We start from the raw sequence: 17,954 nt of genomic DNA, 5'->3' as shown, positions 1-17,954 counted from the left end.
CTTTCAAACAATGCTTTCTATCAGCTGTTTTTAATAATAATCCAGCATCAGGTTTTCCAGTTATCCTTTCAAACAAAGATTCTGCTCCACTGATAAGAAATCCAGCTCCAACAGGCATCCAAAATTCTACACAAACTCAGGTACTCAGTCCCCAACAGCATATTATTGCTTCAAAAACTGGAAATAAGAACACCAAACCTTATGATTGCTTTAGATGTGTTGGTTTTCTGTAGCCAACTTCTTCAACTCTTCTCTTCCCAGATCTGACTTTAACGCCCATGGACAGTATCCTGTTCAAAAGACAGTTCCTCTGTATACCTTTTTTACTTAAATATTCATGAAACCTCTTTTCAGTTTCCTGGTTTCTAGAGCTAGCTGTTCTTTCATTCCTTTGGAGCTTGTTTCTGTGCACGTTAATTCGTTGCATGGCTTTTTTGCTTCTAGCAAAGCTGAGAACCATTCGCACTCCCACTTATAAGCCCTGACATATAAATTCAGCTAAAACTATACTCAAAAAGCTGTCCTACCCTAAAAGTGCCCCTGGTTGCTCAGCAGTAACTTTTTATTTCTCCAACTTTGTGTTTACTTTTCATGCTGTAAGCACCTCAAAGTGCAATTGATCTGACCAAAATCCTCACACATACAAACACGTTTGTCTAGCATGAGGCTTACTAGAGTTTTACTCCTCTTACACAGAACCACTAAATTAAACCCACTTTAATCGTACCTTATTTCTAATATTTAACAGTATAAATATAGATCCCTTAAAGTTACTTCTGTGTTCCTGACAGACTTGAACCCACACACTTCTGACTCAGAGGCAAGAATGCTACCACTGAGCCAAGGTTAATTATAGAAAGTAATTTAAGCCATTAGATTTGGCACCCAATAAAAGTTTCATTGTTCAAGTGAATAACACAAATCTCTCAAAGAGACAGGCATTCAAGCTAACTTCTGAACTTAGTTCCAGAAAAACAATCCTGTGATAGTAAAAGCTCTAATTCCAAAGAACTTTGCGTTTTTGTTGATGTGCGAAAGAAGTCCCTATTTGCTGCAGTAAAAATCCCATAAGCTGCATTGTGCACATGGATGATAAATTGCTTCAGATACGATGATTTGTTCAACCCCCATTTGCTCAATGCTCATAGCAGTAATGTGCGTAATCAAACAAGGAGGGATTAAAGGCCAGAATTGACAACTGTTTGGGAGGTGAGAAGGCACCAATGGTTGCCTGATGTCTTCCCGCTGATATACTGTTTTTTTAGCAGTGAGCGATATTACAGATTTGCTGCTTGCCAGTGAAGAGCCATCTCTTGCCCCCATGTGATGAGACTGCCTAGTGAAATATACTCCAAAGAGGGCTGATCCTTTTTGCCCATGAAGATCCCATCACTTCCCCCTTCCCTGACAGCAATGGTTATCCCCATGGACACGTTACTGCCAGATTCCCCAAACCCACGCCCCTCTTTGAGAATGCTCGGCCCTTGCTACCCAGCATTGGCCAAATATCAGGCCAGTACCTCTTGAGGGCAAGCCCAGCTGCCAGCCAAAGTGGGGTCACCTCCTACTTTTGGTCCAGACAGGGGGAGTTTTGCCACCCCAGTAAAATGCAGGTCAAGATCTTTTGTTTCCTTACTCTGAAATGGCTTTAGGCTGGTCATTCATGCTGGTGGAATATTTTGGTTCCATTGACAGTGCACCCCACTGCAGGTATGCTGGCAGCGGGTGGTGCATTTAATAAGCAACCCATCGTCAATGGCCACCAGAAGATCCGGCCACCAGCAAATGGCACCTCACCAAGAAAAGTGCAGAGGGGAGGAGAGAGAATCTTGTCCCAAGTTATTTATACAAATGAGAAACTACTGTCTCGTGATTCCCACCATCTCCCAATCTGATTTAACTTCTTTAATGAGTGACTGTTCTTTATCCTTACTCATTTTCTTACCTAATCATAACCAGGTTTCATGTGATTTCCCTCTGTATTGAGTTTGACCAATAACCGGTTTTTTTGGTAAAAGCAAATTACTACAGATGCTGGAATCTGAAACAAAGCATAATTATATTTCATAGTGTTTAGATGTGGGCACCTCATTTGGTTCAATTTGAATTTGGATATTTACCTGTCCAGTCACTGATACAGTGGCTCTACCACTGGTTGTGAATGCCTCACAAATCTTTCTTTTAGCACACTGCTTTAAATGCAATCTATCCCTGCTACCTGTTTGTTTTATGCTCTCTTATTGTGTGTGCAGGACTTCAATCTCATTCATTTCAACTTCATTGCTTTTACTTGTTTTTTTTAGTGAAATAGTGGATATTACTCATGTTTTCCATTGTAAGAGATTTGGAGAAAGCAATTGTTTGGATAAACAGAAGAAAAACCTCATATTCCAAAGTTTTGCATCCTCTTGAGTTCCACGTGCCATCATCTTTGGTTTCATTGCAGATCGTCCTTAACTTTTTAGTACTAATTTACTACTGTTCTGCTTTACTATGTTTTTTCTATAAAACAGCTCCACTGATTTAATGGATCAGGAATGTGTTCTGCAGTAGTTTAAGCCATCGCTAGGTACTTTAGAGTGAGTTTAGCACATGATTAAAATATACACCTTTTGATTTTTTTATTGAGTATGAGAGACTTTTTGCACCTAGAACTACTTAAAATTGAATGTCAAAAGCCTATCTGAAAGACATCTGTTTTCTAGTTGTATGCCTTAGCTACTCCTCCATCTAACCTGATATATGAGAGGCGTACAGGAATTCATCCTACCTTAGATATGAGTTTTTAAACTCAACAAATGAATTTTACAAAGGATGCCATTTTATCATTTAGATACAAAGAACATTTTTAAATTTTATTGGTGTCGCAAGTAGGCGCACATTAACACTGAAATGAAGTTGCTGGAAAATTGTTGCTTTATCTTGTTTTCATTCTGCCAGAATAAGATAAATTTGCCACTTGCATTGGTGTTGGATTGGTAGGAAAAGATCTTTTCCCTATCATTCAGCTAAAGCAAAGGGCTATTTCACAAGATTTTGTTCTGAGTGCATAATTTTATTGCTGGAGTAGCTCTCACTCTGTTGGCTGTGGCTCTGTTGGTAGCACTCTTACTTCTGAGTCACAAGCTTCTGGGTTCAAGTGCCACTCCAGGACTTTAACAGAAAAATTAAGGCCACCACTCCAGTGCAGTACTGAATGAATGCTGCGTTGTCAGAAGCATATCTGTCAGAGGAAACGTTAAATGGCAGCCCCACCTACCCTCCCACATGGATGTAAAAGATCTCATGTTTTGAGAAGAGCAGGGGAGCTTCCCTGTTGTACAGGCCATTGCTTATTTCTCAATCAATACCACAAGAACAGATTTTATGGCCATTAATACATTGCTGTTCATGGAAGTTTGTGGTGCACAAATTAGTTGCCACGTTTCCTTCATTAGAGCAGTTTCACACTTCAAAAGTACCTGATTCTTTAGAGATGTAGTTTGATGAAGATTTATCCTACTTAGAAGTTATTTTCATTGTCATTAAGTTTATTCCCTCGTTCTTTATTCTCTCTCATGAGGCTGCATCACGAATATCATCACCACCTTCTTGTGGTAGACCAGCACCCATCACTATGACTATAATGTGGTAAAACTCCTGTTATTTTAAATCATGATCAAAAATGGTCTAGTGTCTTTGGTGAAACATTTTTCTTACTTGATATGCTTAAAAAAAAAGTTGAATATTTCTACCAGCATCTGTCACTGATTAATTGGAGAAAAAGGCTTTGTTCAGGGCACATTTAACAGCCCCCAAAAAATCCAAAAAGGTGCTGATATCCTGATGATATTCCAATCGTTTTGAAGATTTATTTCATGTGGTAGAAAGCTAAAGTTGCATGATTTTCTCTGTATTTCGTGCACCATCTGTAAGGCTAGCCATCTGTAGATTTCAGATATATAATCTTCCTGCTGGAAATGTACAGCAACTGAGATAACATCTATAAAAAGAAAAAGCAAAGTTGCGGCATTTTGGGTATATAACCCCAAAAACATCAATAACCTTTACTTGGCCTGCTGTATAGTTCCAATATTTACTATTTTTATTTTAAATTTACAACCCTAATTTTTGTGAATTTAAATTTTTATTTGTAATGCCAGGTATTTTGAGATTGTAGCAGACACAGATTAAAGCACAATGTGCTGCAATTTTTTTAAAAAATGCAACCTTTTGTTCCATTAATTAAAATGTTACACTTTTCTGCTTCAGAACTTGGTCAAGGAAGAAGTTGCTGGAACAGACTAAGATTTCTTGACACTTGTGAATGTATCATGGATCTGTTTTCAAAAGCCTTCTTCTGTAAATATTTTTTCCTGCCTGTACTTGAACTTTCAAATGATCCTGTTCCAAATGTAAGGTGAGTAGATCATTGATATAGAACTACATGTTGCACGTTTGTTGCTTGGCACCATTTTGTAATGATCTTTTTAACTCTTGTAAAGGGGAAAAGCTCATTTCATGCTCCAAATGGTACATTGCTAGAGTATGTGGCACTCTGATAACAATGTCAACACTTCTTTAGGCAGCATAAATATTTAGATTTAGTTCCATCTGATGAATCTTCACTGATTTTTATTTGCTTTTCTTTGAGACAGAGAACTGAAACTGATACTTTAAGCTTTGGAGTCATTCATACTTAGCATAGGATATCAGGTTATTCAGATTAACCTGACATGATCCAAAACAAACATGAAGTACAGTAATGAATTATACTTTGTGAAAAACCTTTTGGTGGGGGTGGGGATGGGGGAGGGGGGGTGTACACCACTGGAAATGATGAATGTTTAACAAAACAGAACCTCAGGGAAAGCTTTAACCTGTCTGCATGGGTGGGTGATTGGTTAATAGAACAGAAATTGAGGGGAAGCAGCAAAGGGAGCAGGAGGAAAGTGGGAGAAGAGGAAATGGAGAGTTATCAAGAAGGGAAGCAGCAAGGAGAGTGGGGGAATTGGCAAAAGAAGGTAGATAATGGGAGCAAGAGCAGTGTCTTTTGTTTTCTGTCCTCGATCTGCGTCACCTTTAATGCAGGCATCTGCCTGGGGGCTGATTGTCAATAATCTCACAGGTACTGACCCTTCATATGCATGTGTGCAAGGGGGTGGGGAATGCACCCTCAGTAATTGTGGCATTGGCAAATGCAGTCTTGGGTTAAAAACTCATTTCCATATAGTTCTGGACAAGTGTAAAATATTTTGATCATTCAATAAACTTATGCACAAACATTCCAAACTAAAACTGAAGCAGCAACTCCAGCTTGCACCTAGAAAAGTATAAAATGTTATAGGTTTGATAAAGCTATAGAACATTTTGATAAAGGATTTTTTAAAAACTTCAAAAATACCAAAGAGAATTTCTTGAAATAGTGTATATGCTGTAAATTACAATGTACAGTATTACAATTAATCTATGACTAAAGCTTGTTGCACTTGCCAAAATTTAGTCTGTGCTGAAATTGCCTTGTGATAAATGCCTACTTCAAAAGATACAGTGTTATTTTAGAAATGAATTGTTTTAGCAAAGTGTGTTTTTGCAGATGTATATGTTATATGATTGAGGGGGAATTAAATTTTTTTTTTGCAAAATGATATTGGTAGCTTCAATTTTTTTTAGGCCATCGACTTTGTTATTGCTGTAATGGGCAGTAACGCTAAGCAGAATGACAAACTGTATGGAGTGGGTAAAAGTTTGATCACAGACTTTCAGGTTCCTTGAATTGTTCATTTGAACATTTACTGAAATCAACTACCTATGAGATGAACAAAAAGCTAAAATGCCGCTGATAGTGCATACTGAAACAAAAAGTGAAAAATACCAGAAATACTAGGAAGGGTGTATGAAGTAAAATCTTCCAATCCTGGTGATCCACATCTGAAATATTAACTTGTTTATTCTCTCCATAGATGCTGTCTGATCGGCTAGTGTGTTTCCAGAATTCTTTTGTGTTTATAAAATGTCCTACATTGTGAATGAACAGAATTGAACCTCTTTGAAACACTCAATAATCCAATATGCTTGCCTAAACAATATTTTAGGGTGTGAATGGATAGATGCCCAGCAGCCCTACCTTTTTAATTAAATATCTAATTTAATCTGAAAACTAATAGCCTAATGAGCAAGATAGCCTTCATAGTGGGATGTACTCATAAACTGTTTGGTGTTATAGTTCAGGTCGGAAACTCAAGTGTTCTATGGTGCCCGCCTGGATCATAAGCATTGCATCTTGAATTTGGGTAGGATAAGTTCCACTTCAGGTTTAATTCAAATGACCCACTAGGGAGCTTTTATCATTTTATCAAACAAAGTTTATTTGAGAATGTAGTTATTATTTATGGTAAGAAACTTAACAAGAACTTTTATCAATTACAAACAAGAAACAAAACAATGTTTTGTTTAACAAACATATCTAATCTGTTCCAGTCAAATCACAGAAAAGGGCCCTGTTCACAGGTTTAACGCAGCAAAAACTATTGCTCACATGATACTAGAATTGAGACCTTTGGATGAAGTCTGCAGTTCTCTGGATAGACTCAGAACAGCTACCCAAAACACCAGGGATTCCAGGCAGATTTCCCCCTTTCAGAAAGGCAAGACCTTGCTTTCAGCTAGCCAGCAGAATTTCCAAAACCAGAGAGAGAGACTTAATTTCAGCTTGCTGTCCCTTCTAAAATTAAAACCTGCAGTTTCAAACTGAAAATGAAAGAGCTTCTGTCTCGTGACCTGCAATTATCCTTCCGCCTGACATTGTAGAGTCTTAAACATCTCATAAAAATAAACAAACCCCTGTTCAAGCACCAGTGAAATGACATGTCCAGACAAGCTGGTGCTAATGACATCAGCTAAGGCTGGGAGCTGAGAAAACACTGAAGCTGAGAGAACTGCAAAGATCATGACTTAAAAAATGTCTTAAAGGTACACTAATGTCACAATGGCCAATACTCACTCAACTGCAACACAGCTTGGGATTCTGCACGACTTCTTTGTGTTGTGCAGTTAGGGTGTCTCCCTCTGGAGATAGAATGACTACTCCACTTTGGACAGATGAAAGTTAGACTTGGGTATAATTCTCAATAGATTGGTTTGGAGAACTTTGGACTATGTGTGTATCACATTGTCAGCTGGCCAAAGAAGAGTGCTGTGCTAATTCTAGGTTTGTGGATGGTGCAGCTGTGAACGTGAATGCCTGTACAGAACTTTATTAGAAAGTGTCATCCACTCCTTGTAAATACAGTTGTAAATTCTCCAACCCCATTCTCTAATCTGACATCTAATGAAGGTAAATTGCACACCAGTAATTACATGTCACAGGTCTGAGTATTTAAAATGAATCATAAATTATCTGTTTCAGAAGCTAGCAAAGATGCCCTCCCACTGATGTTCTTATACTTTAACCCAACAATCTAGAGGCACATCAAAGGCTGTAAAATCATCTCATCATCCTCTGCCCACCCCACCATACTCCCAACATCACCCCTCTGCCAGATGCAGAAAAATCTGTGACAGTAGATCTCAACATACCAGTTTATAATCATCCAATAAAATGTCACTTTGACCTAGCTGAATTGTAGAAAAATGTTTGGAATTAATTTCATTGTGGGTCTTGCATTTTCTGAAGTTGCAAAGCATTCTGGAAATTCAAAGATTTTACTTTAGAAAGGATTTACACTAATCCTGGTGGAATTCTATAACTCTCAAATTTTTGGTTTCATGTTTTTTCTTCTAGGATTAAATTCTGTTACATGCTGCCAAAATTGAAGTCTGCATTAAAACTGCCTGCTGACAAGTACCTACTTCAACAACTAGAGCTTTGCGTTAGGAAGTTACTGTGTCAGGAAAAGGACAAGGATGTCACAGCAATAGTGAGAATTGTACGTTTGCTGCTCAAAATCTTTTTGATTATCCTGTGGTCAGCTTTTAATCATTGCAGTTGAGATTGCATTTATTCTACGTGACTAAATCCATCGATCACTTGAAAGAAAAGTGTATCTGATTTTGGTTTTTAATTATGTACTTTTATACAGCTTTTTGCTTGCAGAAAAATGGACGATTGGGGCATTGTTTGCTGTTTTTAGAAAGTGTCTGAAGTTCTGTTATTAATATGCAAATTAGTCAGAAATTTATAGAGATGACAAACTATCTCATGAATTTCCGCAAGGTTTACCATTAGCTTTGACCATGATATGAAGTTATAGCGTTTGCACATCAAATAAATTCACCAGAGAGAGCCCAATTTTGTAATTAACCATTTAAGTACCCTTTTCATGTGACTGTCATTAATGACTATAAGTCAATCTCTCTTGCCTAGAAAATAAACAATTAAGTGCGGCATCTCATTTCCCCAGGTTGTGAAATAATTTTAAAACATCTTCGTGTCAAATTTAACTTTCTTGTCAAATCTTGAGTTTCCTTTGTCTCTTTTATTTCTCTCTCTCTTAATCCAGTCTTTCTTTCCTTCTCTTTTTCCTTATGTGCCTGATTTTGCATTGAATCTGGCCACTTTAATTCACACTCCTCCTCATCCTATCCTACCTCTGCTTATTTTACACTCCTTTAATCTCATACCCTTGTTGTTTCAGGCGAGGCACTGTTTCTCATGACTTTCACTAAGGTCTGAAATGCCTTGCTATCCTCACCGCACCACAAGCTTGCACTTTCAGCAGCATTGGGGGCAAAACCTTTTAAAAGCTATAAACGTGCACGAACAAGTCTGAAGAATGGAGAACACCTTGAGATACTTTGCTCCAGCAAAATCTGACCTATTATTTCACATGCTTATGGCAACAAAATCATTTTCTTATCACAAATCTGTTCACAGCGGTATACGACAGTTTTTTTCTCTGCTAAAATTGAGATAAATCATCTCGCTGTTTTGGTTTTGGACTTCTAAGTCAAGAGATTATTTACTGTAGATCATACCGTGTAGGTGGACCCACCATATAAGGTAATCCAATCTTTTGGCTACAAATATCATGCTTTTGTATATAGTCGGCACATGTTGATCTTTTTCAGCTATGATGTGCTATACTCTCATTAGTAGTCGCCTCAATTTTTTGCTCCAGAAATGCATGAATTACTTTACTTATACTGTTAGATCGGCAAATAGGACCAAGCAGGTGATTTGGTCCGTGTTGTGAAACAGCAGCATGGGAGTATAAAGCATATCCATGCAGAGCAGACTGTGCTTGGCAAATGACAAATAGAAATGGGTCCCCCAACAAAAAAAAATGAAATATGAAGTTGTTCTCAAGCCAAAAGTCATAACATTTGATAGTGTGTCAAATAATTGCTGTAGTAAAGGAATTCTGTGTTAGTGAAAGGCTACTGTGAGAATGGAAGAAGAAAGAATCTGCTTTAAAGCAGTTACTCGTGGCCAAATATGCCATCAGAATGGGACTCAGCCGTTAGGCTGACCTTGAGAAGCATGTGTCAGAATGGTTACTCAAAAGCTGTCACCAGAAGTGCAATGCAGACGTATGCACTTAAATGTATTACAATTATAAGATTATGCTTTGGGACTATGGGGGCAGTTGGTTGGGGACATCAGCAGGGGTCTGTAGCGGGACTCACTGCTGGTGTCCAACCAATCGTGAGTCTCCCAGGCCTTTTCAAAGTAATCAGCCTCATGCCGAATTTGGTGCGAGACCAATTACAATATTGAAATCACAATTTCAATACCATATTCCTGGTAACCTCCGGGCTGGTTAGTGTTGTCTCCATGCCCCCCACCCCATGTTGGGAGAGGTTCCCACCAGCAGGGATTAGAGACGATCCCCATCAAGGAGGACCGGGCATGAAAAACCTGCTGGTGTGTCAGAGGCCATTGAGGCTGTGCCAAGTGGTGGGGCTTACTGAGGGGTGGGGCTGATTGGTAGTGGTGAGGGGGATGACCCACTGTGGGCTCTGCAATGGGATCAGTGGGAAGGGAGGGAGGAGGCAATTGGGGTGCACATGGGGAAATGATTGTGTAGGTTGGGGAGGGGTTGGGGGTGGTCAGGGAGGCTGGTGATTGGGAGAAGGGGGCCTGAGAAGAGATTGGACCCTTCAATCCCAGGCCTCCTAGTGTGCTTGCATTGATTGGCACATGCGCAATGGCCCGCTTGGCGTGCTGATTCTGGCAGAAGCTCCTAGTTGTTGTTACTTTGAATCCACGTGTGCAAACCACATCTTTTAGTGCAAAAACTCACACCCCTAACATAATCAGGACAATTTGGCAGCGAGTCGGAATTTTGTTTTGTTGAGAACATCAAGGAGAAACTAGCCAGGATTCTCCCAGCCCGCCGTGCTGCTCAAGCAACCAACTCCGCGCTGGAAATCATATGGCAATGTTATTGAAATTGTCATTTCCATATGATTAGCAGGCCCAGGACGGTGTTCTTCAGCTTTGCACCCTGGCAGTGCCCAAGGGGACAGGGCCCATTGTGAGAGGCGATCGGCAAGGGAGAGATGGAGGAGGGCAGTCCAACCTGGACATTGGGGAGATGGGGTGATGAGGTGTTGGGGCTGGCCATGATAGGGGAGAAGGCCAGCGGTTGGGAGCCTAGCAATGGGAGACCCAGTGTGTAAGTGCCGATCTCTATACTGATCAGCGCGTGCACAGTGGCCCGCTCAGCACTTTGCTGTCGGCTTCTCGGGTGGGGATCAGCCCCACCCACCCTTTTCCAGAGTGAATCACACTGAGGCTCTCTGTGAGCCGGCATAGTGTGTCAGAGATTCATTCTGGTGAGTACGCCCAAAAAACACTTGGGAAATGCTTCTATTTTTCCACCCATTGGGCAAGTTTTGTTTTGGGAGAATCCTGGCCTGTGTATCTTCACACTTGGAATATTAGAAGGCTTGAGAGAAGCAACAAAAGGATTAAAGTTTTAAGTGCCAATGCAGGAAGACCAAGTGAGAAAAAAGCTCTGTTGTTTTAAAAGAAGATTTTTGTTCTGATGAGAGAAGGGTGAGATTGCAAGCAGTATCTGGTATATTTGAAAAGAGAGTTATGCTTTGCTGTATCGCTGGCGCAATTTGAAAGAAATACATCAAGACAGCAGTCTCCAGGAACACTTGGAAGTCAGCAAAAAATATATACTGAGTTGCTAGTGCTTGTGAGAGGAATGATGGGTCACTTAAGATCCATGGGCCCTGTCAGTGAAGAAATACATCCCTGTGCAGATCATTTTCAGTACTTCGTACGAGCAAATAAAATTGTAAACATGTTGCTCGTGCCAGTTTTTCTCATACAGTAAAAACTAAAACATTTAATTTGCTCTGGAAATTTGTTCATCCAGCAAAACTAGGAACCAAAATTTATGATGACTTGACAAGACTCTTAAAGAACATGACTTTCCAAAGCTATTGATCATCACAAAAGAATCAAGTGGAAGGCGAAAGCATTGTTGAACCTTAAAAAGGCTGCAACGTTGTGCGTCCTCTCTTCTGAAGTTGTCTAGTTTGTGGCCTCCAAAATGAGGCTATCCAAAGAAGATTGATTGCTGAATATGCTTTGATTTTAAAGAACAGTAGAAATCATAGTGTTGTCGATGGAACTGGCTGCCAAAGAAGTTTCACAATTTGGTACAGGAATGAAAATCCACAAGTTGGAAACTGGCCATAAAAAGTCAAAACAGCAACAAACATGTCTCAAATATGCCGAAATGGACCATTCTGCCAGTGAATGCTAGAGCAAAGATAGTCAATGCCAGGAGTATGGCAAAATGGCTCACATTGTAATATCTTATTGGACTAGACCAGCTTCGCTGGAGAAGAATCTGGGTACCTTCAAGAAGAATTTGCAATCTACAAAAATAATTTACAACATGGAAGAAAAGAATTATGTCTGTGAAAACGAGAATGTTCGGAAATATGATGAGGAGCTTGAACTGAGCATCTTATCTATACAGGATGAATCATGTAAATTCTGGGTGATTTCAAAATTAAGCGGATAACCTATTAGGATGGAGTTTATATTGATGCTGCTGTATCTTGAATTCTTGAGATTATATCCCAGCAAATCTGAAGCATTTTACTTTACAATCAGCTGTTATGATTCTAAGGAGATACTTTGAAGAGCTCATGCAGTTAAGGTTACTTCGTGGTCTGTATAGAGTTGAGTGGACAAGCAGCAGAGCTGTCTTTCCATGTGGTCCATGGTAATTTTCCAGCTCTATCTGGGAGATTATGACTGGGGAGATAAAGCTCAACTGGACTGCTGTCAACGGGTTAGTCGATGCCAAAACAGACCTACAGCGTTTTCTGGGTAAATATTTGAATTCGAAGAGGTACTTAGCTCAATGAAGGAAGTTTGTGAAACTCCAGATGAAGCCTACTAGTCGACCAGAAAGTCTCAAAGCAAGAGCGGTGCTATATGCAATTTGTCCTAAGGTCGAAGAAGAATTAGGAAGACTTATTAACACTGGTGTGTAAGAGCCAGTCACGAGTGATTGGACTACCCCCATCGTACCTGTCATGAAATCAGATGGTTCAGTTCGTATTTGGGGTGATTTTAAAATAATCAAAAATCCAGTGTTGTGTGCTGATCAATAATCGTTTCCTTTAATTGGAGATTTGTTTGCTGGATTATCAGGTGTGCAGAAATTCAGCAAGATTGATCTTTCACAAGCATATTCAGAGATGAATGTTGCTGTTCAAAATGACTCAATGGATCCAATAATATCAAAGACGATGAAATTGGTGGTTGAAAATGCTTTGATTGTTGTTAAAGATGCCTTTGTATAATTAGTTCACTCAATAAACATTGCTACTTTAGCTTATAAGGAATTAGTGGTGTTATGTTCCTTTTCACATTTCGAAATGCGACCATTTGGTTGTTCACATTTTATGCTCACTGCGTAAGTCGACCTCTGTTTTTAGAAGGATTTTTGAAGGCTTCGAAGGTCAGTTTATATGCCATGATCTATGGTAATTCATCTCAAAAAATAGCCACCAATCAAATGCTATTATGCTAACATGGCTATTTGGCAGGAAGCAAAGAATTCTACTGACTGGAAGCAACAATGGGGGGAAATTCTTTATGAAATTTTGGAAATTAACTTGATTTTTATTTTGTGTTTACCATTTCCATTCGAATGCTGCCATCACATTTTGTTTTAAACTTGTTTTTAGATCACTTTGGAATTGGATCGAATGGAAATGAGCATGGAATCTGTAAGTTAGCATTTTGCTGTAGCCTTGCCCCAAAACAATCGATTGTTCCTAAAATGCATTAAGCAATTTGGTTACTAAGCAAGAAGGATTTGACACTTTTATTTTCTCCCCTCAAGTTTCCCAAAAGGCTGCAAGAAAAAGACTTGCTAGATCACAAAAAGGAAAAAGAAGAAAATTTGCTCTTAGAAATGGTAATGCCTGCTGAAATGTTTGTACCTTTCTGAATGAGAGCTTGTGTTGTTTCGTGTTAAGTGCATTTTGCTTCTTTTTGTATGCTAATAGTTTAGAAGAGTAAACACGTTCTGTTAATGCTAAAATTGAATGTGTATCTGACCTGCAAATCATAGAATCCCTACAGTGTAGAAGAATGAGGGGAGATCTCATTGAGACATATAAGATGATGAATGGGATGAATAGGATAGAGGTGGAGAGACTCTTCCCGCTCAGAAAGGACAGTAGGACTAGGGGGCACAGCCTCAAGATAAAGAGGGGGGGGGGGGGGGGGGGTGGGTGTGCGTGGTTTAGAACGGAGTTGAGGAGGAACTTCTTCACTCAAAGGGTGGTGAATCTCTGGAATTCTCTGCCCGCTGAAGTGGTGGAGGCTGCCTCGCTAAATATTTTTAAGACGCGGGTTGATGGGTTTTTGATAAGCGAGGGGATTAAGGGTTATGGGGAGAGGGCGGGAAAGTGGAACTGAGCCACGACAGATCAGCCATGATCTTATTGAATGGCGGGGCAGGCTCGAAGGGCTAGATGGCCTACTCCTGCTCCTATTTCTTATGTTCTTATGTAAGATCATTCGGCCCATCAAGTCTGTACTGATAACAATTCTATCCACATAACCCCATGCATTTACCCTAGCTTGCTTCCCTGACACTAAGGGGCAATTTAGAATGGCCAGTCCACATAATCTGCACATCTTTGGACTATGGGAGGAAACTGGAGCGCCTGGAGGAAACCCATTCAGACATGGGGAGAATGTGCAAACTCCACACAGTGACCTAAGCAGGAAATCAAATTGATTTCAGTCATTTGGTCTCTGTTCTGTTGAACAATGTTTTTAATATGTAACTTTGAGATTTTTTTTAGCTTACTCAGACTCAGCAGAATATGTGTTCAAATTTATTTAATAGTGTCACAGGTAGGCTTACATTAACACTGCAATGAAGTTTATGGGTTTAATGCGAGAGGCAGTAAAATGAAGACGTTTAGAAACATCAAGTGCTTCAATACTGTTTCTCTCTGAAAATCAGCTTTGGGATAACAGCCCTGATTAAACTGATGGTCATAAACAATGTAAAAACAGCTTCTTGTCCTTTGTCACTGTTTTTTGGGAGCTTTCTATATTTGCTATTAAACTTACCACTGGCTGGAGCACTGGTCCCATCCCAACTTGCTGCCAAAGGGCTGCTTCCACGAGTGTAAAATGGCACCGACTACTAAGGAGCCCTGGAGGCCGAATAGAAAATCTCAGTCATCCTCCTTTAACATTGTATGTGTTGAGTACCTGTCACGTACAGGCAAGTAGGTCCATTCCAACCACTCATCTCAGTGATAGATGGCCTAGGACAAGAGTCGGAGGACCATCATGCTGGCTGTTGGGGCTACTTTTAGTGTCCTCCTGCCTCTGTTTTAGAGAGGCTGAAAATCCAGCCAATTGACTCCAGTGCAGAACTTATTCAGCCCAATTGATTAGTGCCACTATTTACCCTCCATACTAACCTCCCTTCACCCTTTTTATCTAACGGTATCTGCATATCCTTCTATTCCTTCGTCCGTCATGTGAATTATTAGCATCCCCTTAAATACATCTTTGCTATTGGCTTTAATTACAGCTGTAGCACCAAGTTCCATATTCTTATCACTCTCTGGGATTCGTTAATCAGCTTTGATTGGCTCTGACATTGGGAATTAACCATGACAAATATGGGAGCCTCATTCTTTCAGGTTTGAATTTTCAGGAAAAAGTGAAAAACTTCATTTTTTTTTTCCTCCCAGTCTAATATTTATTTTCCTCTTAATCCACTTAACTTCCCGTAACCTGTCCACCATTTTCTCGCACTATCCCTGGTATCCCTTATCTCAGTACCCAGAAATCTATCAAACTCTGTCTTGAATATGCTCTATGTCAGAGTATCCAGAAATCTCTGGGGTAGGAAATTCTAAATATTCACAACTCTTGTGAAGAAATGTATGCTCATCTCAGGTCTAAATAGCTGTTCATTATTCTTTGACTCCATGTTCTTGATTCCCAGCCAGGAGAAACAGAAGTCTCAGTATCTGTCAATCTTCGTAAGAGTTTTATACTTCAATTAGATCACCCCTCATTCTTCTAAACTCCATGAAATATAAGGCTAGTCTACTCAATTTTTCTCCACAAGACAATTCCCTCGTGCCAGGAACTAGTCTAGTGAATCTTTGTTGCACATCCTGTAAGGTGAATATGTCCTCCCTTGGGTAAAGATACCAAAATAGCACAGACTGTTAAAAACTCACTCCTGAATCAACCAGTCCTAACTAAAGTTTATTAATTAGTCACAAGTAGGCGTACATTAACACTGCAATGAAATTACTGTGAAAATCCCCTAGTCGCCACACTCTGGCACCTGTTCAGGCACACTGAGGACAAATTAGTATGGCCAACGCACCTAACCAGCATGTCTTTCAGAGAAAACAGGAGCACCTGGAGGAAATCAACGTAGGCATGTGGAGAATGTGCAAACTCCACACAGACAGTGACCCAAGCTGGGAATCGAACCTGGGTCCCTGGCACTGTGATCACATTCATGGAAAATTTAGTAGAAAACTAATGAGGTATAATATTCACACCATTGTTTCATTTCAATGGACCTACCAAATATTAAGCTGGTCTTTCTCTACACCCAAGCTATGACTGTAACGTTATATTCTGCACCCTCTCCTTTCCTTTTCCCCTATTTATTCTGTGTACAGTTTGTTTTGTCTGTATAGTGTACAAGAAACAATACTTTTCACTGTATCCCAATACATGTGACAACAATAAATCAAATCAATGCTGAGTCCGTTCCTCAGAACAAAGCTCTCCCCTGCGGAGAAGCAAACTTTCTCTATGGCAAAATCTGGATTTGCACATTTAACTCTGCATGTGCAGACTCCAGAAGTTGCTGCCAAATTTCCCCATAATTGAGTATTGATTGCCTTGCCATTATTTTCAATGTGAGCTCTTAGCCAATAAATCCGGAAGGCTAAATGGGGAAACTAGCTGAGAAATAACTAACAGTAAATGACCAAAGCTCTTACTGTTGGGACAGAGTTATAGAACGCCACAAGGATCTGCCTCATCTGTAGAAAGAGAACTTTTCCAAGGTTAAATAATAGAACTGGGTGCTATGTAGTGTTGTTTGATTACTTTGGATGTGTGCGATTAATATTACAAAATTTTTTTTGATGGCATAGAACATACATTAAGAATGACTTACATGGCCTTCTCATGAAAGAATTTCTATTCTTGTGTACAAATTTTTCTGCTTTTTTTATACTCTTGAGTTTCAAAGTTGCACTAATATTTCACTTAACAGGAAGACATGGAAAAACGGGGCGAAAGCAAGTTATTGAATGAAAAGAAATTACGTGAGTTTTTTTTGCTCTAATTTGATCCAAACATTTTGCTGCTGCACACAATATTATCATGCAAAAATTATATTCTGTGAAGTTACCTTATAAACCAACTCACCTCCTGACTCCTAGTAACCTGTTTACCATTTAACAGTTGCAAGTGAGGAGTGTGATGGAGTACTTTCTACTTAGATGAGTGCAATTCTAACACTCAAAGCTTCCCATCCAGATCAAAGCAGCCAGCTTGATCTCATCCCATTCATCATGTCAAATGTTCACTTCCCTCACACCACAACAGTAACAGCTGTGTATATCACCTATAAGATGTATTGCAGCAACTCACCAAGGCTCCTCGGACAACGCTGTCCAAACCTGTGACATCTGTCACCTTGAAGGACAAGACCAGTAGACACATGGGAACACCATCACCCACAAGTTCCCTTCCAAGTTACACACCATCCTGACTTGGGACTATGTCACCGTTCCTTCTGTGGTTGGGTCAAAATCTTGAACGTTTCCTTCATTAATAGCAATTTGGGTGTACCAAAACCATGGACTATGGCGGTTCAAGAAGGCAACTGGCCGCCACCTTTTCAAGGGCACTTAGAGATGTGTAACAAATGCTGGCCTTTTCAATGAGGCTTCAGATCCCAGGAACAAATAGAAAATAGCACTGTAATCACTTCAGTTGATTGTCATTTTCTGAGTTAGTTTTGCTGTGTTTTAGAGCAGCTTTGCTCTTGCTAAACAGCATAGGTATTAAAATCATTCTGTGGAGAAAGCAGGCAAGACAGTAGAAAAAGTTAATGAAACGTATCAGGCTTCACTTCATGTGCAGGATGGCACTTCCCAATCAGCAAGTGATATCCATCATCAATCTTAACCAAGCTCCAGCTCTCATTACTATAGCTGTTAAAATCACCCAGAATTTGATATCCTTTATTTGTAATACAAGATGTGCATTAATGTTAAGGAAATCTCACGGTGATTTTGAGTACGTAGCACAAATCAGTTACTCTTTAGATTTTTGGGGAATGTTTTTTTATTATTGAATATTATAAAACTGAAATCAAGAAATGTACTGAATCACCAGAAAATCTTAATTTGCAGTGTTCCCAAAAATACAAGAGTCTATTTCTGCTGCAATTTGTAATATCCCTCATGCTTACATT

General features: G+C 39.6%; 1 protein-coding gene across 4 annotated transcripts in view; it reads left to right on the top strand.

Annotated features, from left to right (window-relative positions):
- ppp4r4 (protein phosphatase 4, regulatory subunit 4) overlaps positions 1–17,954 on the top strand; it is a 135,631-nt gene that overhangs the window by 106,969 nt on the left and 10,708 nt on the right. For all 4 annotated transcript variants that reach the window (XM_080202346.1, XM_080202345.1, XM_080202344.1 and 1 more), the window contains 5 exons: positions 4,252–4,399; positions 7,763–7,907; positions 13,147–13,188; positions 13,305–13,379; positions 16,746–16,797. In XM_080202346.1, the coding sequence (XP_080058472.1) occupies positions 4,252–4,399; positions 7,763–7,907; positions 13,147–13,188; positions 13,305–13,379; positions 16,746–16,797 (462 nt within the window). The remainder of the gene's footprint in view (positions 1–4,251; positions 4,400–7,762; positions 7,908–13,146; positions 13,189–13,304; positions 13,380–16,745; positions 16,798–17,954) is intronic.

This window comes from Carcharhinus amblyrhynchos, chromosome 14 (assembly GCF_965287045.1).
Source record: "Carcharhinus amblyrhynchos chromosome 14, sCarAmb.v2.hapA, whole genome shotgun sequence".
NCBI lineage: Eukaryota > Metazoa > Chordata > Chondrichthyes > Carcharhiniformes > Carcharhinidae > Carcharhinus > Carcharhinus amblyrhynchos.
The sequence above is the reverse complement of the archived record's forward strand: the minus strand, read 5'-3'. Positions and strand labels throughout refer to the sequence as shown.